At 40.3% G+C, this 24,391-nt stretch overlaps 2 protein-coding genes across 13 annotated transcripts in view; both read right to left on the reverse strand.

The window, feature by feature from the left end:
- The window catches only part of CLK4 (CDC like kinase 4), a 66,474-nt gene extending 48,538 nt beyond the window's left edge, over positions 1-17,936 (reverse strand). The window contains exon 1 of the mRNA XM_081502150.1: positions 17,867-17,936. The gene's annotated coding sequence lies outside the window, so the exon portion shown is untranslated. The remainder of the gene's footprint in view (positions 1-17,866) is intronic.
- Positions 250-24,391, reverse strand: ZNF354A (zinc finger protein 354A). 12 transcript variants are annotated; one of them, XM_081502116.1, is made up of 7 exons: positions 24,251-24,391; positions 23,950-24,078; positions 23,180-23,267; positions 22,568-22,653; positions 18,922-19,048; positions 17,867-17,962; positions 250-2,361 (listed from the first exon to the last, which is right to left on the reverse strand). In XM_081502116.1, the coding sequence occupies exons 5-7, from the start codon at positions 18,953-18,955 to the stop codon at positions 797-799; spliced, it is 1,695 nt and encodes a 564-aa protein (XP_081358242.1). In that variant the 5' UTR covers positions 18,956-19,048; positions 22,568-22,653; positions 23,180-23,267; positions 23,950-24,078; positions 24,251-24,391; the 3' UTR covers positions 250-796. The 12 variants fall into 12 exon arrangements, with proteins under 12 accessions (XP_081358242.1, XP_081358241.1, XP_081358239.1 ...); XM_081502115.1 differs by having other exon boundaries at positions 23,832-24,078; XM_081502113.1 differs by lacking the exon at positions 23,950-24,078.

Genomic DNA, 24,391 nt, shown 5'->3' on the forward strand with positions numbered 1-24,391 from the left:
TTCTGGTGTGAAATTAGAATCTATATTATTAAATACATATATATTAAACATTTAATAACTTTCAATACTGTATTAAATACTTTAAATAGCTTTGAAAACTGCTTATTTTTCCATTTAATATCCCTAAGACGACAGCTCACAGTATTTAGCAAGTATACTTTCATAATAAATTAATTTAAAGCAAAAAAAAGAAAAAAATTCTGAGTAGAAAATTTGCAATTTATAGCAATTACTAGAAGAACAAAGGAAGAAGAGAACAGACTTTTATTTCTATTTTTAAATGAAATCCATGCACAAAGTTTGACAGCAAGTCAGGAAAAGGACAAACCCCAGAAATAGAGAGGTAGTTTACAGTTCATTTTTATCTTTTATTTGGTCCTTTTTTTCTAAAAATGTATAATTTCTTTGACCACATCTGTTATATGCTATTACAATGTCAGTTATTTAAAAAAGCATTAACATTTAATTTATTTCAATGGGAAATCCAGTGCACACCTCCCCTCATCACCCAGATGCTTATAACAATTACATATGATAGGCAGACTACGCTGCTGTAGAGATTATTTTACAAATGCCCAAAGTCAATGTCTCCAGTCAGGGATTCTTCATTTTAGGTTATTACAAACTGTCTGAAAGGCTTCCTCATTATGCATTACATAGATTTGTCCTTAGGATTTTATTATCTGATGAGGACTAAATTATAGAAAGGCTTTTCATATCCATTACATTTATTACATCATTCTCATGTATTCTGGGGAGCTTTGGTTTCAGAACTTCACACATGCAAATCTACTTCCTAGGGGTGCTCTTCAATATGAATTTTATAATGATTAGTAAGAGATGACCTGTGATTGAAAAGTTTCCCGCATGTATTACATTCATAGGGTTTCTCTCCAGTATGAATTCTCTGATGAGCAATACGTGATGAGCTTTGTCTAAAAGTTTTCCCACATGTATTACATTTGAAGGGTTTCTCTCCTGTATGAATCCGCCGATGTTGAATAAGAGCTGAACTTTGGCCAAAAGATATCCCACATTCTTCACATCGATATGGTTTCTCTCCCGTGTGAATTCTCTGATGATTACTAAGGGATGAGTTACATCTGAATGTTTTTCCACACACATTGCATTTATAGGGTCTTTCTCCAGTGTGCATTCTCTGATGTTGAATGAGAGCTGAACTTTGTCTGAAGGCTTTCCCACACACTTTACATTTACATGGTTTCTCTCCAGTATGAATTCTTTCATGAATAATAAGTGTTGAGTGGGAACTTAAGGCTTTACCACATTCATTACAATTATAAAACTTCTCACCAGTATGAATTATTCGGTGTCTATTAAGTCGTGAAATAGAAGTGAAGCCTTTTCCACATTCATTACATCTGTAAGGCTTTTCTCCAGTGTGAATTCTTTCATGTTGAATAAGAGATGCACTCTGACTGAAGGCTCTCCCACACTCACTACATTTAAAAGGTTTCTCTCCTGTGTGAATTCTCTGATGATAACGAAGGGATGAACTAGACTTAAAGGTATTACCACATTCATTACATAAGTAGGACTTTTTTCTGGAATGAATTCTCTGACATCCAGGAAGGGATGTACTGCAACTAGATGCTTTCCTACCTGGATTATATTTATAGGGGTTTTCTCCAGCATGGATTTTTTGATGTATAAAAAGGCCTGATCTTCTGCTGAAGGATTTACCACATTCTTTACACCTATAGGATTTCTCCACAGTATGTGTTCTTAAGTGTTTATAAAGGGATGTACTGAGAGTGAAGGCTTTCCCACATTCTTTACATATATAGGGTTTCTCTCCAGTATGAGTTATTTGATGTTGAATAAGTGCTGAACTTTGGTTAAAGGCTTTTGAACAGTCTTTACATTTAAATAATTTCTCTCCACTGTGGTTTTTCTCATGTTTACGAAGGGATGAAGTATTAATGAAAGTTTTCTCACACATACTACATTTATAACGTTTCCCAGCTGTGTTGGTTTTTTGTTGATTAAATAAACTGAAATTCTGTTTGAAGCTGTTTCCTTGTATTTCACATTTTGGTGGGGCTTTTTCTCTGGGGATCACCTGTTGCCTAAAAAAGACTGACCTTGGGCTCAAGTTTTGGCCAAATTGAGTATTTTTATGTTTTCTCTCTATAGTGAGGATTTTTTTGTGAGTAACTGAAACTATCTGTACACTTTCTTTTTTCTCCTGCTTTTTCTCTAATCTGCCTTCATATCTGCAGGGTTTTTCTGATTTGAAGTCCCAGGGTCCACTCCTTTTGGATCTTTTCATTATCAGTTCCTGAAATGAATGACCTTGTGTTTGAGTTGACTTTGTGGTTTTATAACTGTTCTTCCATCCTGGAGAGGAAAGAAAAAACTGAAAATGTTTCATGTGATACAGCATTTGGCTACTAAATGTATAGACTGAATATTGATGGTATTCAAATAAGGTCTCAATATCTGGCCAAAAGATAATAAGAAAAACTTAGGAGATTTAATTAAGCAGTACAGAGAAATAAGCCAACAAAAGCTGAGAACAAGCATGTGGAGAAAAGACTAAACAAACCCATTTAAAGAGGGTGAGTGTAAGAGTGACCAGGAGAATCAGTTCACGGAAAAATGGAGAAGGATTAAAAGAGGAACCATAAATTAGAAAAGGCAGTCTGGGATCAGAGTCCAAAGCCCATGACAGAATTTTAAATTATCTTTATGACATTTCTCTTATTTGTATAATCATTCGTAATCTGGAAAGTCTTCATCCCTTTTCCCTCATGCCAAATTCCTTTGTATCATTCAGAATCCATTCAAAAGTTAACTGAGTGTTTTTAACTGTTTTGTAGAAAATAATATTATTTATTTTTTATTGGAGGATAACTGCTTTACAATAGTGTTGGCTTCTGCCATACACCAATATGAATCAGCCATAAGTATCCACATGTCCCCTCCTTCTTGAACCTCTTCTCCAACTCCCACCCCATCCCACTCCTCTAGGTTGTCAGAGCACCAGGTTGAGCTGCCTGTGCCTACAGCAGCTTCCCACTGGCTATTTTACACATAGTAATCTACATATGTTAATGCTACTCTCTCAGTTTGTCCCACCTTCTCCTTCCCCTGCTGTGTCCAAAGTCTGTTCTTTATGTCTGCATCTCTCTTCTTGCCTTGAAAATAGGTTCGTTAGTACCATTTTTCTAGATTCCATATATATGCATTAATATATGAAATTTGTTTTTCCTTTCAGATTTACTTCATCCTGTATAACAGGCTCTAGGTTCATCCACCTCGTAAGAACAGACTGAAATGCATTCCTTTTATGGCTGAATAGTATTTCATTATGTATAGGTACCACAACTTCTTTATCCATTCATCTGTCAATGGACATCTAGGTTGCTTCCATGTCTGAGCTATTGTAAATAGTGAATACAGGGGTACTTGAGTTTACACAGTTCATTCCTCTTATTATAGGCACTCACCACCGTATTAAAAAACATATATATATATATTCTATACATGTAATTATACTTATCTATCTACCCATATCTAAATATATTTCACTTTCCTTTTCTATCCTAAGTATTCTTTGTAAGCAGATTAGCATACTCTTTTAACCTACAGAACCTCCTAATGGCATCTGAATTATATACAAAATGTTTTATTAATCTTCCTCAACAATTTATATATAAATTTTTGAACAATGTCAAATACTCTCAATTACTTATATATTAATTTCACACACACACACGATTCAAACACTTGTAGCAGTTGCTTCCAGGACAGTACATTACACAAGTAATGAGACGGTTTCAGAGCCACTTCAAACAGGAAGGAATTAGATCAATCTACTGAGGTAACAACAGATAGGCATGCAACCAAAGGTTCCAAGATAGGAAAGTAACCTTGCTAATGCATCAAGCAAGAGAGGTTATGCAAGCAATATACAAAAGAGTCAAAGATCAAATATAAAAAAGGTAAAAAGGGCTAACATGATAACATGGTAAAGAACAGAATCAAGTTAAATAAATTTTAATTGGGTAAGGATGCAATTAATTGAATATTAAATTTTGCCAGGGGAATAGGTACACATATAGTTATTTATTTTCTCCTGGGTTACAGTAACCATTTCAAGGGTTCCTCTGCATCTTACTGTATTTTGACATTTCTACTTGACATTCACAATCTGTGTACAGATTGTCTCTGCTTGGTGAACATAATATATTCTGCTTTTCTCTTTCCTTCTACCAGAGTTAACTTATCAGTTTCCTTCATGGGTAACTTCTTCTATTCCCCCTTTAAAAATTGCTTTCTCTAGAGTTTGGGATTTTTTTCCCTTCACTCTACACACTCTCTTTGACTAATTTTATATGCACCCATCTTTACTATTTCTTTTCCTCTTTTCCAAGGCACTGGTATTTGCCATGCAGGGCAAGTGAGAATAACACTCATTAAAAAAAAAACAACAACTAAGTATCAATAAATCATTCATTTCATTAGGGACCACATCTTCTGGAAAAGCCCACAGTGTGTATTTAGTGTAATAATAGCTTCTTTTCACTTAGCCAATCACAAAATCTTTCTGCTATTTCAAAATCTCTCTCATCTTTCCTATTTATTGTTATGGAAGGAAGAGTTTTTTGTTTTTTTTTTCAATTTTCTGTTCATACCTTCCAAGTTCCTTGTCCATCTAAATCTTGCTCAATGATCAACTTTCAATAACATTATTTGGGTAGAAGAGTGGGAGGCAGTCATAAAACTGGAGTACTTTCCCTGTGAACACCAGTCATTGGTTGCAGGCTACATGTGCTGGGAAAAAGATAGAAAGATTCCAAAATTGTGGATTGTCATTTATAATGTAAAGTTAGAGACCCTGCCTTAGTTAGAGACCTATACCTTTATATAGGTCTGTATGTAAAGACTGCTGTTTTATGACCAACAAGTTTACTAGAGCTCTTGAGCACTGGACTCAGGTACCTAAATGGTACTCTGCTTCTCACACTTTAATGTTTCTACCATAGTCTCTTAATTCTGATGGCTCAGTGGTAAAGACTCTGCCTGCCAATACAGGAGATGCGGGTTTGATCCCTGGGTTGGTAAGATCCTCTGGAGAAAGAAATGGCAACCCACTCCAGTATTCTTGTCTGGGAAATCCCTTGGACAGAGGATCCTGGCAGGCAGTCCATGGGGTTGCAAGAGAGTTGGACACGATTGGTCAACTTAATAACAACCATCACCACCTCTAGACTTCAGTCAGTTCAGTCACTCAATCTTGTCCAACTCTTTGCGACTCCATGGACAGCAGCACGCCAGGCTTCCCTGTCCATCACCAACTCCTGGAGCTTGCTCAAGCTCATGTCCATCAAGTTGGTGATGCCATCCACCCGACTCATGCTTTGTAGTCCCCTTCTCCTCCTCCCTTCAATCTTTTCCAGCATCAGGGTCTTTTCTAATGGGTCAGTTCTTCACATCAGGTGGCCAAAGTATTGGAGTTTCAGCTCAATGTCAGTCCTTCCAATGAATATTCAAGGTTGATTTTCTTCAGGATTGACTAGTTGGATCTCCTTGCAGTCCAAGGGATTCTCAAGAATCTTCTCCAACACCACAGTTCAAAACCATCAATTCTTTGGCGCTCAGCTTTCTTTATAGTCCAACTCTCACATCCATACATAACTACTGGAAAAACCGTAGCTTTGACTAGACAGACCTTTGTCGGCAAAGGTCTCTGCTTTTTAATATGCTGTCTAGGTTGGTCATAGCTTTTCTCGAAGAAGCAAGCATCTTTTAATTTCATGGCTGCAGTCACCATCTGCAGTGATTCTTGAGGCCCCCAAAATGAAGTCTCTCACTGTTTCCATTGTTTCCCCATCTATTTGCCATGAAGCAATGGGACTGGATGCCATGATCTTAGTTTTTAGAATGCTGAGTTTTAAGCCAATGTTTCCATTCTTCTCTTTCACTTTCATTCTTCTTCACTTTCTGCCATAAGGGTGGTGTCATCTGTGTATCTGAGGTTATTGATATTTCTCCTGGAAATCTTGACTCCAGCTTGTGCTTCATCCAGCCCAGCATTTCGCATGATGTACTCTGCATATAAGTTAAATAAGCAGGGTGACAATATACAGCCCTGACGTACTCCTTTCCCAATTTGGAACCAGTCCATTGTTCCAAGTCCAGTTCTAACTGTTGCTTCTTGACCTGCATACAGATTTCTCAGGAGGCAGGTAAGGTGGTCTGGTATTCCCATCTCTTGAAGAATTTTCCACAGTTTGTTGTGATCCACACAGTCAAAGGCTTTGATGTAGTAAAGAAAGCAGAAGTAGATGTTTTTCTGGAACTCTCTTGCTTTTTCTGTGATCCACCTGATGTTGACAATTTGATCTCTTGTTCCTCTGCCTTTTCTAAAATCCAGCTTGAACATCTGGAAGTTCACTGTTCACATACTGTTGAAGCCTGGCTTGGAGAATTTTGAGCATTACTTTGCTGGCATGTGAGATGAGTGTAATTGTGTGGTAGTGTAAACATTCCTTGGCATTGCCCTTCTTAGGGATTGAAATGAAAACTGCCCTTTTCCAGGCCCGTGGCCACTGCTGAGTTTTCCACATTTGCTGGCATATTGAATGCAGCACTTTCACAGCATCATCTTTTAGGATTTGAAATAGCTCAACTGGGATTCCATCACATCCACTAGCTTTGTTTGTAGTGATGCTTCCTAAGGCCCACTTGAGTTCGAATTCCAGGATGTCTGGCTCTAGGTGAGTGATTATAGCACCATGGTTATCTGGGTCATGAAGATTTTTTTTGTATAGTCTTGCTCTCTGCCAACTCACTCTCCACACTGTAACAGAGTAATTTTCTAAAATTCACATTTTACCATGCTTCAAACTTCCTTAAGATCCTCCAACTTATCTTCAACTTATAAGGTACAGAGTACTTAACATGGTCAACAAAGTATGTCATGACCTAACCTTTGTTCCATGGATGGAGGAGCCTGGTAGGCTACAGTCCATGAGGTTGCACAGAGTTGGACACAACTGAGCGACTTCACTTTCTTTCTTTCTATAGTTCCTTTTGGAGAAAGAAATGGCAACCCACTCCTGTGTTCTTGCCTGGAGAATCCCACGGACGGAGGGGCCTGGTGGGCTGCAGTCTATGGGGTTGCAAAGAGTTGGACACAACTAAGCAACTAACACACACACAACCTTTGTTCAGCTTGGAACTCATCTCCTTCCCCTGGCTTCTTGCCAGGTATGCTGAACTACATGCAGTTTCTGGAGCCCTACATTTTTGTTTTTTGTGTGTGTGTGTTATCTTTGCATATGCTGGAGACATCCTTTCCATTCCCAAATACTTACCAAGTGCCTACTATGGGCCAGGTAATGTTCTAGGGAATGTAGAGAATGTGATGACTAGGAATTTCAGTCTTTAAGGAGCTTATACCTTTGTTTTGTGTTTGTGTGTTTGTGTGTGTGTGTGTGCACGCGCATGTGTGGGAAGGTGTGACAAATAATAAGTAAATAAATAACAACCATATGGATGTGTGAAGCAAGAGCTTCCTAGGCGAAGGAAACAGCAAATATCAAAGTATGGTGACTTCTGAGACACAGCAAAGAGGCTGTGTGGCTACTAGAGTGCATTAAGCAAGAGAGAAAATGGTAAATAATATTGAAGCAATAGTTAGAGGCAAGTCATATAAGGCCTAACAGGTCATGTAAGGACTCTGGAATTTTATTCTGTGTATGCTGGGAAGTCTCAGGCAATTACATCCTCACTCAAGTTGGCTACTGTGTAGAGAACAGTGTTGACACACAAGTAGAAGCAGGGAACAGGGAAGATTATGAGGTTCCTGTAGTTGAGTAGGTGAGAAAGAAGGTAGAGGTATATGGTGACTGCATTCTTATCACCTACTAACAGAACTGGAATTGCTAGTGGACTTGTGTGTGTTGAGAACTAAAAACTTAACCCTGATTGTGCCAAGATGGAGACTATCTGGGATTTAATAACTACTTTTCTTAGAACAGGAATAAAGCCCCACTGGAGTGCACAGTAGAAACACTGGGAGAAACATCATGTATAGAAATGCTTTTGAAAAGTTTTGTTTAAAGGAGATGAGCGAAACAGGATTTGGGCAGTTTTAATGTTTTAATGGACGTAATTACAGCTACAAGGTTCCATACCAATAATGGGAAACTCATTTCACTCTACTTCAAGTGCCAATACCTTAGTCCAAAATTCATGTTTCCTGCTGAAGGGGACATGAGTCCTGGATTGTGGACATCCTAACTGTTCTTTATGATCTGTTTAAAGGTTCTGGTAAGTCTACAGATGTGTCTCCTTAAGTGCAGTTCAACTTCTGCTCTTCTCAGAATCAAGCCTGGGCCTGAGCTATGTCATAAACAAGGCTGTAACTTAGGTCAGAAGTTTAGAGACCAGGTGATTTTGCCAATGACTGCCACCCCAACTAAAACCTGTCATTAGGTCTAGATTCCTTTCCCTTGGTGCTTATGAATCTCTGTGAGTCTCTCTTCAACCTTCTCTTCCCACATGATTTCATCCACTCCCACACCTCCGATGTCAATGACTATATTGACTCTCAAAACACTTGAGAGAGTTATTTCCAGTTGCCTGCTAGATTTTCCATTTGTGTATTTTTCTTCAAATTCAGTTTGTCCAAATCTGAAACCAGTGCATTCCTTTCAAACTTTTCTTTCTGTGTTTCCTAGCTCTGATATATCATAACCTCCTCAGCTCCACTGCCATAAATTCTTAGTTTCATCTCAGAACCTTCTCTTTCCTGCATTCTATGTCTAGTCAGTCATCAAATTCCCTTAAATTGTATCACTAAGAGGTTTCTAACAACCATCATTAATACATCCAAGTTCAGGACTTTCTTACTCTATAGTGACTATTGCTATTGACCTTCAATTTAATCCTTTGATCTGTTTCTCACCTTTCCAATAGTACTTCCTACCAAATTTAACCTTGTTACTATATAGAACTCTTATTTCAAAAAGCATTGATTGTACTTTATTTAACTCATTCTTCAAATATTTAAAAAGCACCTACAATATGTTATCCTAGGTACATGATCCACAAGACATTCCAGATCTGGTAATGAAAAGAAACAGTTAACTTCTTTAAGGAGTTCACTGTTTTGTATTAGAGACAAAAAAGGAGTAGGCAATCACATTGCATATAAAACAAAAACACAAGACAGAAATGGATACAAATGTGAGTTTACAACAGCATCCAAACTACCCTCAGATAGTAGTGAGTGCAAGCAGGGAAGGCATACAGGTGTGGTCAAAAGTTTGGGGAAGAAATGTCTAAAATGGGATTTTAAAGGCTTAGCCATAGGTTAGATGGATGGGGTAGTGTGAAGGCTAAAGGCAGCATTAAAATCTTTGAACCCAAGTCAACTTTCCAGACCTATATCCTTACCCACCTTATTCAACAGGTGGTTAGATTCAAAATTATTCCTATAAAAATGTCACATGCATTTGCAGTCTCAAGACTTTCCACACTCAGAGAACTGAGGGAGCTATTTGCTGAGAATTATACATAACACCACAATGGGGATAGAACTACACATCTGAAAATGTATTCCATAATGCTTATATGTTGATGAAAAAGAGAAATGCTGTTTTAAAAATTTTGTTGTTTGTAATTCTAATTTTTAAAGCTTTGTATTACAGAAAATGTTCAACACGTACAAAAGTAGAGTGAATTGTACAATGAATGGCCAAGTCAGCATCGACAATTACTAATGCTGTTACATTTATTACCTTGTTATGGGTTGAACTGTATCACCAAAAAGATGTGTTGAAGTCCTAATTTCCAGTAAGTCAGAATATGACCTTATTTGGTAGTAGTAACTTCACAGATTCAATCAAGTTAAGATGAGGTGATTAGGGTGGGATCTAATATGACTGGTATCTTTATAATAGGGAAATTTGGACACAGGTAAGCACAAAAAGATCATGTCAAGATACCCCCAGAAACACCAAATAACAACAGAAGCATAGACTGGAGTGATGCAGCTGCAACCCAAGGAACAAGGACTGCTGGTCACCACGAAAAGGTAGGGAGAGTCAAGGAAGGACCCTATCTGGAGTTTCAGAGAAAGCATGGTCCCACAGAACTGTGAGACAATAAATTTCTGTTGCTTAAAGTCACATAATTCTGGTACTTTGTTGGAACAGGCTGAGAAAGCCAAAAAGTTCACTTGGGTTTTTCTGTAAGATGTTATGGAAAAGCTCAAATGAACTTTTTGGCCAACCCCATATAACTCCCCTATATCTCTTCCATTAGAGTATGCTCAAGTACGCTAATACCCTATTATATCATTTCATCAATATTTCAGAACACATTTCTCAAAGATAAGAATTCCACTTGTAAACAAAACCATATACTTTTACTATATCCACCAAAATCATCATAATTGTTTGAAGTCATTTTTGCCTGTAAGATAGTAAATGTTCTTCACTCAATTCCAATGTGCTTCTCAGGGGTGGTTAAAACATCAATAAGCAATTCTTGGATACCAACTGGGTGTCCTACAATTCAACTCTAACATTATCTATAATACCTAGTATGCATGTTCAGTCATATCCAACTCTTTGTGACCCCATGGGCTATAGCCCACCAGGTTCCTCTGTCCATGGAATTTCCCAGGCAGGAATACTGGAGTGAGTTGCCATTTCCTACTAAAACCTAGAGATAGTATCAAATCCCACAGGTTATGGACTCAGTTCTATAAGACTTCCCCCTGCCTCCTTCAGACATCTGTCACAAGCCCAGGTTATCATCTGTACTTCTGACCAATTGGCTATAAATCAAAGGTTCCCACAGTCCCCTTCTTAGGTTTGATTAATTTGCTATAGTGGCTCATAACTCACTTTTGATTTCTAGATCACCAGTTAATTATAAGAGGATATACCTTGAGAAAAAAACCAGATGGAACAGATGTACAGGGCAATGTATGGGGAAAGGGCATGGAATTTCTATGCCTTCCCCAAGTGAATCACTCTCCCCATATCTCCAATGTTCAGCAACTCAGGAGCTTTCTGAATCTGTCCTTTTGGGGTTTTATGGAGGCTTCATTACATGGGCATGATTAATTAAATCATTGGCCACTGGCAACTAGTTCAACCTCCAGGCCCCCTCCCCTCCCTGGTGTGGTACTAAAAGTTTCAACCCTTTCATCACGTGACTGGTCCTGGAAATCAAATCCCATTCTAAGGCAGGGTCCAAGAGAAACATCATTAACATAATAAAGACACCTTTGGGGCTCTCATCACCTAGGATTTCCCAGGGTTTTAAGAACTGTACCCAGGCGGCTCAGGGGTAAAGAATCCTCCTGCCAATGCAGAAGACGCAGGCTTGATCCCTGGGTCGGGAAGATCCCCTGGAGTAGGAAAAGGCAACCCACTCTAGTATTCTTGCCTGGAAAATTCCATGGACAGAGGAGTATGGTGGGCTGCAGTCCATGGGGTTTCGGATATAACTGAGTACTCATGCACCAAATATATATATTTTATTATAAATCATAATATTGATATAAACCACTAAGGATATTTATTTAAACTGCTGTGATTTAAAGGCAATTGAGATAATTCTTCTCTATGCAACTAAGCCAACAACATGGTATACTATTAGGGTCATTTGTTTCATTTTGCTTTCAATATTTATGGAACACTTTTCCAGTTTTATTTAATTCTATCCTTATTCTCTTAATCCTTTTTGTTTTTCTTCTTTCACCTTACAGGTAACCTTTTATATTGGTACGTGTGTGCGTGCTAAGTAACTTCAGTCATGTCTGACTCTTTGCAACCCTATGAACTGTAGCTCGCCAGGCTCCTCTGTCCATAGGATTCTCCAGGCAAGAATACTGGAGTGGGTTGCCATGTCTTCCTCTAGGGGATCTTCCCAACCCAGGGATGGAATTTGTGTCTCCACACTGGCAGCTGGGTTCTTTATTGATCTGCTTTTATCCTTTTTTTTTGGCTTTTCTTTATTTTTTTTTTTAATACAAGCAAATACACACTTTTTCTTTTGTGGTATCTCCTCTTTGTTTTGCTATCTGCACTTTTCCTCACTTAGTAATATCATCCCACAATGGAAGTTGCAGAGATCTCCCCTCATTCCTTTTTACAGTGGCAAAGAATTTCTTGGTGAGAATGTACCCAGTTTATTCAAGCAGATTTCTTTGATGGATAGTTGGATTAACTGGGTTAACATTACCCAAAGCCACATACAATCAAAATCACCTCTTCTGCCTAGAAGAGAGCCAGCCGAACACCACAGAACTACTCCTAAGAGTGAGAAAGCTCTCTATGAACTGACATGCAAAGAGCTTCAATATATACCAAGTGAAAGGGGTAGAATAATGTATGCTGTATAATATAATTGGAGTGGACAAAGGAAAAAAAGAAATATGTATTTATATTTGCATATAAGAGCTCTGCCAGCTGCTGCTGCCGCCTCCTCATCACATCTCACCTTCTATAGTATCCCACATGTGTTCATTTCCTCATGCACCTCTCATGGGCTCATTTTTGCCTTCTGTTCTTACCACCACTCTCTTTAAGGCAATGATGACCTCCATGTGATAAAAGCAAGATGTGCTCTTCAGTCCTCACCTAACTTACGTTTCAGCAGCATCCGATAGTGACTCCTCCTTTTCATTGAGAAGTTCTTTGCTTAAGCTACAGGAGGCAGCTGCTGGAGTTCTCTGCCTGAGCTCGTCTCCACATTCTTCTCATGGTCCACCAGCCTCAATTACCTTGGCAGATTTTCAGTCTCCTTTGTGCACTCCTTTTCCTCTACCTGATCTTTAATCCTTGGAGTTCCACGGGGTTGAGTCCTAGGCCCCCAATTCTTTTCACTCTGTACCCTTTCCACAGGCCAGGTTCATCTACAAACATGTTCTAGGCAAGACTTCTCTACTCTCCATACCTAATTAAACAACATCCTACTCAAAACAGCAATTAGATGTCTCAAAGATAGCTCAAATTCAACATGCCTAAAACTGAATTTATGAGTATTCCCTCCAACCTGTATAACCTATAAATGGCACCTGTTGTTTCTATAAATGGCACCAGTTCTGAATCAAAACTTTAAAAGGCATCCTTCATATTTCTCCCTCAGTTAATCGATTACCAAGATTTGTTTCTTCTAACATCTAAATAAGTCTCAAATTCATTTAATTTTCCCTACCTCTACTGATACCATCCTTTATGAGCCTTGACTTCAATGACACTAGACTCCCGAGTTTCCTTCTATAGTACACCTTATCTTTATCATCCCTACAGGTTCATTTATCTCTACCTAACCATGAAATGCCAGAGTTTCTCTAGATTGAGTCCTATCCTCTTTCTTGCTCTTTCTGTACCCTGAATCCACTCTACGGGTTAACTAAAATTCAAGCATTGCTTCAATTATCTTTTAGTGACAGAGTCTTCACACTTAATGCTCAGTGTATAGTATGAGGGATGAAACTCTAAATCTAACAGGCTATTTGACATCTTCACTTGAATAACTGGATCAACCAAACGACAATTCAATTTAATTCATCTAAAACCATATTTATACTAACCCCCAAATCTGATCTCCTAGCCCCACTATCTCAGTGAATGATATCATTGTCCATCCCAGAACAGGCCACAAACCAAGCGAAGCATCCTTGACAACTCCATCTCTTCTATCTTCCATATCTGATCCATCTCTAAGTCCTGCTGCTTTTATCTGCCAAATACCTCTGAAATTGGTTCCCTTTTTTCTAGCTCTGTCACCACTACCTAACCAAGTCATCCATGCATTCACTAACTGGAAGCTGACTCTAACCAAGCACTGCTTTAGGTACTGAGGAGATAAGAACAAATAAACAGACAATCCAGCATAAGGGAACTTACAATCCAGAGTAACAGCAGATAATAAATAAATATGTACTATTTTGCAGTGATGAGTACTCAGAGAAAATAAAGCATGGTGAAGGAATAAAGAATGTGGAGGACAAAAGACCATGTTCAGATGAGCTGTGACTAACTGATAAAGTGCCACCTGAGCAGAAACCTGTATAGTGCAAGGAAGTGAGTCATATGGGCTCCTGGCTGCCAGGAAGAAAACTGGTCCAGGAGAGGAAAAAGCAAGTGCAGAGGCCCTGAGGTGGGAGCCTGTTTGGCCTGCCTGACAAACTACAAGGAGACCAGGGTGATTAGAGTTCTCCAATAAAGGGCAGAGAGGAAAGAGATGAAGGTGAAAAGGTAGCCAGAACCAGACCACAAAGGCCTCTGAGGGCCATGCTGGGGGCTTTATATTGTGTTCTATGTGGAAGAAGCCACTAGAGGCTTTGGGCATGAGAGTGAGACAACCTGATCTACATTTTAAATAGACCATTCCAGCAGCTACAAGGAAAAAAGATGTTGGTGGCAGGAGGGGAGGGCAGGGGGCAAGAACAAGACTAACTTAAACATATTAAACACATTTTCACCTTGTAAGAAATCCACTGTTTAAAACCACTGCATGCTATTTCATTAGGTTGCTGCTATATCCCCTACAGCATTTTTCTACAAATTAGAAAAAGATCCCTACTCTCTGTGCCGATGCAGCCACAACAAATCTCAGCAAGCTGAAGGCAGCCCACAAGTGACTGCTCAGCTGACCATCCTGCCAGGTTCAGTCTGCCTGGAATTCTTGCATAAATACAACAAAGGAAGAGAAAAAGACAGAGAAAAGCACTTTCTCATCGAAGGGAATTGTTTACCCAGATCATCATTGGGTTTTTAAATTTTTGAATTAAAGAATATTTTTACATTGGGTGTAAACCAAACTCATGAGATGTTCAAGTTGATTTAATCACATTATTCCTGTTTTATATATATATATATACACACACACATATATATATATATAAACCACTGCATGCTATAGCAACAATCTAATGAAATTGCTCCCTGACAGGAAAGCTATGACAAACCTAGACAGTGTATTAAAAAACAGAGATATCTTTCCCCAAAAGAGCCCATATAGTCAAAGATACAGTTTTTCCAGTAGTCATGTATGGATGTGAGAGTTGGACCATAAAGAAGGCTGAGCGCCAAAGAATCGATGCTTTCAAACTGTGGTGTTGGAGAAAACTCTTCAGAGTACCTTGGACTGCAAGGAGATCAAACTAGTCAATCCTAAAGGAAATCAACCCTGAATATTCACTGGAAGGACTGATGCTGAAGCTGAAGCTCCAATACTTTGGTCACCTAATGCAAAGAGCTGACTCAATGGAAAAGACCCTGATGCTGGGAAAGATTGAAGGCATAGGAGAAGGGGGTGGCAGAGGATGAGACGGTTGGATGGCATCACTGACTCAATGGACATGAGTTTGAGCAAACTCTGGGAGATAGTGGAGGACAGAGGAGCCTGGCATGCTGCAGACCATGAAGTCACAACGAGTCAGACACGACTGAGCAACTGAACAACTATTATATACATATACACACATATAATATACATAATATTCCAGAAAACTGAATATAGACTTTGGATTCATTTCTTAAGTTAGAGACTCAGGTGAGATGTGTACCTTTTGAGCCATTCTGTCCTATCTCTCAATATAAAACATATGGATCCAGGGATGGCAGTTTGTTTTCTCTTTTTGTTTGTTTTTCCTATTTGTAAGTAGTTTTGAAGTGAAAATAATATTTTAAAAAACATATTTGGAGGCAACTAGAGATCCTAGGAGTCCTACCTTGGAAGCATAAGCTTTTCTGCCACTGGTTGTTCAAAGGGTTGGTTTTTGGCTCTGGTCTAGAGTTAATAATTGAAGTGCTTCCAAGAACATCCAGGTCCTTCACCTGAGCTCACAGGGAAGTGAGTTTCTCTTGGAAGGAAATTGTTCCGAGGGTACTTTAGCCCAGGAAGATGGGGGATTCGCCAGGGGTGCAGGAGGGACAGAACACATGCCAACACTCCCAAGACACCCCATCTGACTGTCACCTTTGACCAAAGAGAGGAAGTTCACTGCATCAAGAGAAATGCACACATTGGTTGGCTCTGACGTCTTTACTTCCTCCAGACACCCACTCAGAGTTTTCCTTCAACTTCCCAAACCTGAGAAGGACTCCACATCTCTGCTAGGTGGCCTTGGGGTCTCTCTGGACAGCTTTGGACTCCAGTCATACTTTCTATTCAGTTTAATCCAGCTAATACTTCACTCAGGAAGGGGGACTCCTCATGGATCAGAGTCTCCTGCAGTGAAGGGAAAGGGGACAGTTCTTCCTTTTCTTCCTCTTTCATGCCAGACTCAGCCGACACCTGACAGTGGGACTGATATCCTTCCTAACTCTCCATTGGTTCCTTGCTGCCCGAATTCTCTGTTTACTTTGTGGTGGTCTCCAGAAATTCCCACAAAATTAGTGTATTTCTCCAAAATGACAGTTAAAAGATATAAACAAAGACAAGTGTGGTTTCCACCTCAAAAGATCTCACCTTGTACGATCTCACCTTAGGAAGAAAGTGTTTTCCTAAAGGTGTATGGGCTTTAGGGATGGATATAGCCTGTCCTGCAGTCCATCTGCTGGTGACTTCTTCTCAGGCTCAATCACAGATTCTTCCCTCTTAACCCATCTCATAAACACTGAGGTTTCCTGGGACTCTTGTCTGCTCCTCTATTCCTTTACCTGCTCAGCTCAAGACTTCAAATGCCACCTTCGCACTGACGCCTCCCTGACCTCCCTGTTCAGTTCCAACCCATAAATTCTTCTACAGCTGTTTACCGGAAACCTGTACCCATATTTTGCTCACATCTCAAATGAAACCCATCCCACACCAAACTTGTCCTACACCATTAAAAAAGGGGCCCCTATTTTTTCCTCCTGAACCTACTGCATGTGCCTTCTAGGTAATGTCTTGCCTACATTATGCAACAATCTCCAGAAGGTTCCCACCTCTAGTTTATCCTCACTTCAAATCTAAGCCCAACAATGTTTCTGAAGTGACCATTCTTATTAAATTCAAATTACAAAATAAGGACTTAATGAACATATTCTCTGTGAAAATTTTAATTATATTACATGTAAATAAAGTTGCTTTTCATCATGCCCATTCTCAATCCTAATCCAGATGGAACTCGTTACCAGGTTAGGTGTCCCCTGACATTTCCCTCAGATCTTACACACCTAGTATGCATACAGACAAACATACACTTAAGTTTCTCTAGACATAAATGATGATATGTCATAGTCATGCTCCATAATTTGCTTTTTAGTCCCTTACATGCCTTGGAGCTCTGCCTCCTCCAGTGCTCTTTCTTTATGACTGTGGTGTTATCTGCCAGTGTAGGTGCGCTCAGCTTCTTTAGGTATGATTTTACCAAAGGTTTATCTATGGTGTCTCAGACCGAGGCCATTTTTTCTAGAATATCAAGGACCGTATAATTCTTCGGTTTAAAATCCTTGAATTTTTTCCAGTCAACCATGGACAGCTCCCATCCCTAAGAACTGAACCAAAGTGCTTCACAGTGTGGCCCCCACCTGGCTTTCTAATCTACTTCCTTCCTCATCTCTTTCTTTTCCCATGACCCTGGGCTTCAGTCAGAATGACTCTGCTGCAGTTGCTTCAAAACACTAAGCTTGCTGAATGAATACTTGAAAATGCAGCCCTCCTCTGAAACAACAGGAAAGAATAAGAAAAAAGATCCTGAGAAATTCACCTGTGAAGTATCAGAGAAAAAGAGGAAGCTTGCAAATGGGGGCCTTAGCATCCCTTCTCTACTACTTCTTGAGCACTGAGAAGCCAGAAAAACTTCCCTGACCAACATCTTCAAGTCACACACCCACTCATTTACCAGACTGCTGCCTGCAGAAATTCCCCACCCACTCACCTAGAGAGGCGCCTCCAGGGCTGTCTTTCTCTACCTTCCAGGGATCTTCTCCTTGCTGCAACAGGGAGATCACTTTGGGTTTGGGAAATAGGAGTCCTGCTCATAGAGCAAAAAAAGAAAAAAAAAAAAAAAAGACTTGATTTTGCCTTGATGCAAAGAAGAATCTGAAATCTGAGTAGAAAACTCAAAGGATGATACAAAGAACTTCTGTGGGGTGCTTAAGTTGTGACCCCACGATGTGAGGGGGTATGTTAAGGTAAAGGCAAGGGACAACGCAACATTTAGCTGTATGTCAGTGAGGCATGATAAACGTGCAGCCTTGATTAATAGGGAAAAAGTTTTCTATACAAGAGGGAATATGCATACACTGTTAAATGCATGTTACATATACAGACTAAATTAACATTTGTAACAGTTATCCATGGAAAGGATTACATATCAAGAAGCTTGTTTAAAATGTGAAAACACTATCTGACCCCTTTGAAAGATGGCAGCTGTCAGCAAACTATGGGTCTCATATGCCAAATCTAGACTACCATCTATCTGTTTATGTATGGCTCTTGAGCAAAGAATGGTTGAAAAAAAAAAAAGAATATGTTACAGAGACCATATACAGCTCACAAAACCTAAAATACTTACTCCTTGGCTCTTTAAAGAAAAACTTTGCTGACCCCTATAAAAGAAAGTTGAGAAAAGCAAGTGTTGGGTCAAAGAAGAGGGTTGAGGGATGCTCTGTTAAGAGATGAGCAAACACATCATAGTTCAGTCTTAGAGGGAAAATGAGGGAAGCGCCTACAATGAGGAAATTTCTAATGTGCAGCTCTGTACACTGTCCCATCCATGGGGCAATTCCATGCCTATCAGGGGGAAAAAGTTTTTCGTATTTATTTATGGAGATCCAGTTTGTACAGTGCTAAGGCAAAAAAAAAAACCACACAAAAAACCTCAGATAAAGTTTTTAAATGACCCAGGGCTTTTACCCAGGGAATCAGGTACTGAGGTATCCAGATTTCTGAATTCTGAATTTTCCCTATCTACAGGGGAAATTTCCTTACCCAAGGAGACAAGATTACTATAGTTCTCCAGCATCACATCTTGGTACAAGTTTCTCTGAAGAGGAGCCAGCTTTCTCCACTCATCCCGTGTAAAGAGCACAGCCACATCTTCGAACGTCACTGACACCTGTAGAGACAAGGCATCCCAGCTCAGCCAGGACCACCCATCACACAGGGTGAAAAAGGTGGCAGCAGGTAGTAGATGGGCTACCATGAAATGCTTCTATACTATTCTGGGTTGTGAAACTTCCAGATCATTTGTTTAATGAACAATTGACCTGTGACAAATATATACTGAGTAGCATGAAGCATGAACCAGGCCCTGTTAACCACTACAAAAGATGTGTGGCGGTATTAATGCCATTAGTGGGAGTGTCAATTAGAATAATCTTTCTGACGGCAATTTGATAACACACATTACAAGCTTTAAAATGTGCATATTCTTTAATGCTCCAATTACTGTATTTGTTTGATAATGAACAGTGAACAAAAATGTACAGAAAAGGATGTTTATCATCATCCTAGTAACAGCAAAGAAATGGAAAAAGAAATAATCACCGAGGCATTAGTCTACATAACTTAACGCACTGTCTTTGTGCTCTCTGAAACTTGAAGACAGTAACAATGGAAAGTAAAACAGCTATCATTTATTGAAAGCTTTTTTCAGGCCAAGTACTATTCTTAGAGCTTTATATTAATCTTTAGTGTAAATCTTTATTTTGTCTTCACAACAACCCTATGAATTTGTCTCCATTTTACACATGAGAAAGCAAAGGAGAAATTTATCCAAGTCACACAGCTGGTATGAAGGAAAAATCACCCCTCTTGTAAGTCTGTTTGACTCTTAATACAGTATTATTTCACTTTTGACACCAGATATACAAAGCAATTGTGCAACACCAGCTGGGTGTCTTACAATGATACTCAATTCTGACACTGAGGATAGTGTCAGATCCATAGGTTAAAGGATCAGTACCACAACACTGGCCCCCCTTCAATGTCAATCACAAGTCCAGGTTGTTACCTGTGTTTCTGACTGACTGGCTGTAAATTGGAAGTTTCCACAACCCTCTCCTAAGGTTTGATTAATTTGCCAGAGTGGCTCACAGAACTCAGGAAAACATTTACTTACTAGATTACTGGTTTATGATAAAAAGAATGTAACTCAGGAACTGGCAGATGAAAGAGATGTACAGGGAAGGGGTGCACTATGGATTTGCCATTCTCTCTGTCTTTAAATGTTTACCAACCTGGAAGAACTCTGAACCCTTTTGGATTTTTATGAAGGTTCATTACATAGGCATGATTGATTAAATAATTGACCATTAGCAACCAATTCAACTTTCATCTCCTAGGGTGATGGTGCGTGGGTAACAGGGGTATAGGGGGGCAGGACTGAAAGTTCCACCCCTTTAATCAAGGTTCCCTGGCAATTAGTCCCCATCTTTAGGTGGGGTCCAAAAGTCACCTCATTAACTCTGGTGTGAAAGAGCTTGTTATGAATAACAAAGCACATCCATTTTGCCTTCATTGCTCTGAAGTAATTTCAGGAATAAAAATCATTTATTACTAATCACTTAGGAAATCACAAGGGTTTTGGAAATTATGTGCCAGAAACAAGGACAAAGACCAAATATATACTTCATATTATAAGTCACAATATCACAGCTGGTCAGTGGTAGAGATAGAATTCCAATCCAGGGAACATCCAAGGCTTCATACTTAACCACTCTGCAAAACTTCCTCTCAATGCCTATCTCACAGGGTTAAGAAATAAATGAGATAATCCATACAGTGAAGATAAACAGTAATGATGTAACACAACAATGTGAATGTAGTTAATGTCAATGAATTATATACTCAAAAGTGGTTAAAGTGGTAAATTTAATCTTATGTATATATTATCACAATGAAAAATTAAAAGAGATTAGATCTGGTAGACAGTGCCTAAAGAACTATGGACGGAGGTTCATAACATTGTACAGGAGGTGGCGACCAAAACCATCCCCAAGAAAAAGAAATGCAAGAAGGCAAAGTGGTTGTCTGAGGAGGCCTTACAAACCTGAGAAAAGAAGAGAAGTGAAAGGCAAAGGAGAAAGGGAAAAATACACCCAACTGAATGCAGACATCCAGAGAACAGCAAGGAGAGAAAAGAAAGTCTTCTCAAGTGAACAATGCAAAGAAAAGAAAAATACACACATACATATGTACATAAACAAATAATAAGTAAATAAAGGTGCATAGAAAATTATTCTGAAGGCTGCATACCAAAGGAATGACCATTATTTTGTCCAGGAGATGCTGGGGTAAGAGTGATTTTACTTTCTTTTTTATATATGTATTTTTCATTTTCTGAATTTTTTAACATTAACATGCAGTGCCATATAATAAGATAATTTATTGTCACAGGGGAGGGATACAAAAAATGATCTTTGTCCTCAAAAGAAATAACAATCCAATTGTTATCCAGGAAAATCCAGGAAAAATGCAAGAATAATTTGAGCAATGGAAGAAAAAAGTGTTGCTGGACAAGACCATATACCATTTCCTAGTTTAATCCTCATTTTAGAGATGGGGAACATAAGATCCAGGGCACATACTTTAACCATGGCAGAGACAAGACAGTGACTGAAGTTTTCTTTTAACCCAGCACTTGGTGGGTATATTTTCTCTCTAGTCTTAAACGCCCTGTCACTGAGTTTTATACACAAGTCCATGCGGTACTGATGCACAGGCAGCAGGTTAGGTTAGGGAGAAATGTCATATAGGACTCATACACAGGGACAGAGAAGATTTGGGGCAAGAGAGCAGCTTGGCTCTGCTGGAATGGAATGTGAAAGCCTTAGAAGAAAGCAACCCAAATGTGCAAAGGCAGGTCCTAGCCATAGCTGCAGAAGATCAACCATCACATTTCATGGGTCCAGAAAATAATATCCAGTTGCAGACAGCTCTGGTAACTTGGGGGTTAGGCTTGCCCTGTGTTCTGAAAAGAGGCACAAGAGGAATGACTGGACGATAACCAACATGAACTTAGAACCTGGGTTTGATTTCAGATCACCTGACTTTGTTGAGCCTCAGTGGCAAGTGTTACATGGGGGTAATAACTTCTACTTTGCTATAACAGTGAGAATAAAGCTAAAGCCCTTGGGATATTCGCTAGCAACATTAGCTATTATGGTTAGATGAGGATGAGTAAAGGAAGGACATTGTACAGCCATTTCTATCTACCAACAATGATAGTCCACCAACAATAATAGTATCATATATTATATTAATATCATTCAGCCACCACAACCATCACATACTGAACATCTATTATGTGCCTGGCCCTGATCAAAACTTTTTCCATGCACTAACTCCCAGGATCTTCTCATCTATGCTAGGAGGTAGGCATGGTGGTTGTTTTCTTTTCACAGGTGAAGAAACTGAGGCACATTAACAGCAACACAGAAGATGGGCATAAACCTGGCCATCTGGCTCAAAAGAACCATTCAGTAATCACTGTATACCCTGCTCTCCACTACCAATATCCTATGGACTCTCACTGCTGCTTCCTGAGGAGTCTTCTCTCTACTCTTAGAGTCAAGAGACTACTCCATCTATGTCCCCTCCAACATGGTTATCCTTTATTTGTACACTGGCTCACCTGGATGGGGTCCCACTCTCATCTTCACAGCATAAAGATGAAAATGGCAGGTCAAGATCCGTTTTCAAGACAGTGATGGAAACAAGCTGCATGATCCAGAAAGTTAAGAAGGAGAAAAAACTAAAAACTATGGACTGGACAAAGCCTTGGAATGTATCATGAGGATTCTTGGGGGTGGAAAGAAAAAGAAAAGCATTCTGGCCAAGGGTAGAGAGGCGGACATGAGTGAGCAAAGGGAGTATGTCAGAAAGGAACTCTACCAAGGGTGTATGTTTGTTCTGACCCCAACTGGTATAAGACATGTGGTATCTTACTTCTCAAACCAGTAATCATATAGTAGATTGAGGTTAATGACTAAAAGAGCACCTATTACGGAAAAAAAAAAGGGGGGGAAACACTAGACATGGATTGGGGAGGGTGGGGTGGGGAGGGGGAAGGCAAATATTCTCTACAGAACCCATCATCCACCACGGTGGACCAGTTGTAAGAGTTCTTTCAAGAGAAAAGGACTTAAGCTCCAAATCCTGGCGAAAACTGTACTGGGTAGAGAATTTTACTTTGAGGGTAAAAAGCCCCACCTGTCCCTAAGACTTGAGATGACAATGAACTCACCTGAGACCTTGCTTCCCTCTGTTCAGTAGCCATGTCTTCTTTCTGGGCAGTGTCCCCTGAGGATGGGTGAAGTCTCCAGAAGCCAGATCTGAGGGAAGACAAGGCGAGCCAAGAGGAAGCCCCTTCTGTTTTACACCCCTCTGAATCAGCAGCTCTGAATCATTTACACTCCCTGAGAATGATGCCAAGTGCCCTCAGAGAAGGAAGTCAGAAGCAGCCAGGGGTAGACAGGACCAGACAGAAGGGCTGGGTCATTTTGTTCCAGGCCCAGCTCTTTCCCTGGCTCAGTGAAAAACGTCCTAGGACTCAATCAGCAGCAGCAGCAACTCCTTGAGCCTCACGAAGTGCCGGGCACTACCTGCATTACTGAGCACGGTTGACAGTGTTGGCCCCCATTTGATAGATCAGGAAACCGAGGGAGCAACTTGCCCCAGTCCACACAGCCAGGGAGGCTGGCATCTGCTCTAAACTCCCTGTGTGCATATGAGACAACTTTTCTCCACTTCGAGTCTTCCCACCCAACTCGTCCCCTCCTTGCAAGGAAACAATTTCCAGATTTTTAGAGAAAACTGCTGTGGAAAGGGAAAGTATCAGTTCTCCTATGGCGGAGGAAGCTGCTGTCTTGAGAAACGAGATATAGACAACCAGAGACCTGGATTCCAGTCCTGATTCTGCCACTGGGGGAAGCCGGCGATTCACTTCTCAGGCAAAACAAGCCTGTCACGAGGGAGAGCAGCGGCGATGGTAGGGGAAGAAAATTATTTTCTCACGTTCACTGACGGCCCAGAGCAATTCAAATGCCGTTAGGAGCCGGACAGGTAGCGCGCTGGGAACCTATCTGGATGGCTGAGCCCGGCCAAAAGGGAGGAAGTGTCCGACTTGTGGCGTTCAGGGCACGTCTGTGGGAGGAGGTGGCGTCAGGCGGACAGAGCCCAGATGCCCGGCCCTCGGCCCACTGGCGCCCACAAAGGCCCAGCTCGCTCCTGCTGGGCCTGTGTCCCGCGCCCCGACGCCGCATCCTCCCGAGGCCGGGTCTTCCCTCCCGCATCCCGCTGACCCTCCGCCGCTCACCTCACCAAGGCCTCTGGGGTTCCGTGGGCTGCAGGCGGGAGGCTCTGGAACTGCCACAGCCTGACAGCAGCTTCGGGTCTGGACTCGCCCGAGGTGCTGCCTGGGCCAACCTCAGGCCGTGCGGCTGCTCACGCCAGCTGC

The sequence above is a fragment of the Giraffa tippelskirchi genome, chromosome 6 (assembly GCF_054371585.1).
Source record: "Giraffa tippelskirchi isolate mGirTip1 chromosome 6, T2T-mGirTip1v1.2.pri, whole genome shotgun sequence".
NCBI classification, from domain to species: Eukaryota; Metazoa; Chordata; class Mammalia; order Artiodactyla; family Giraffidae; genus Giraffa; species Giraffa tippelskirchi.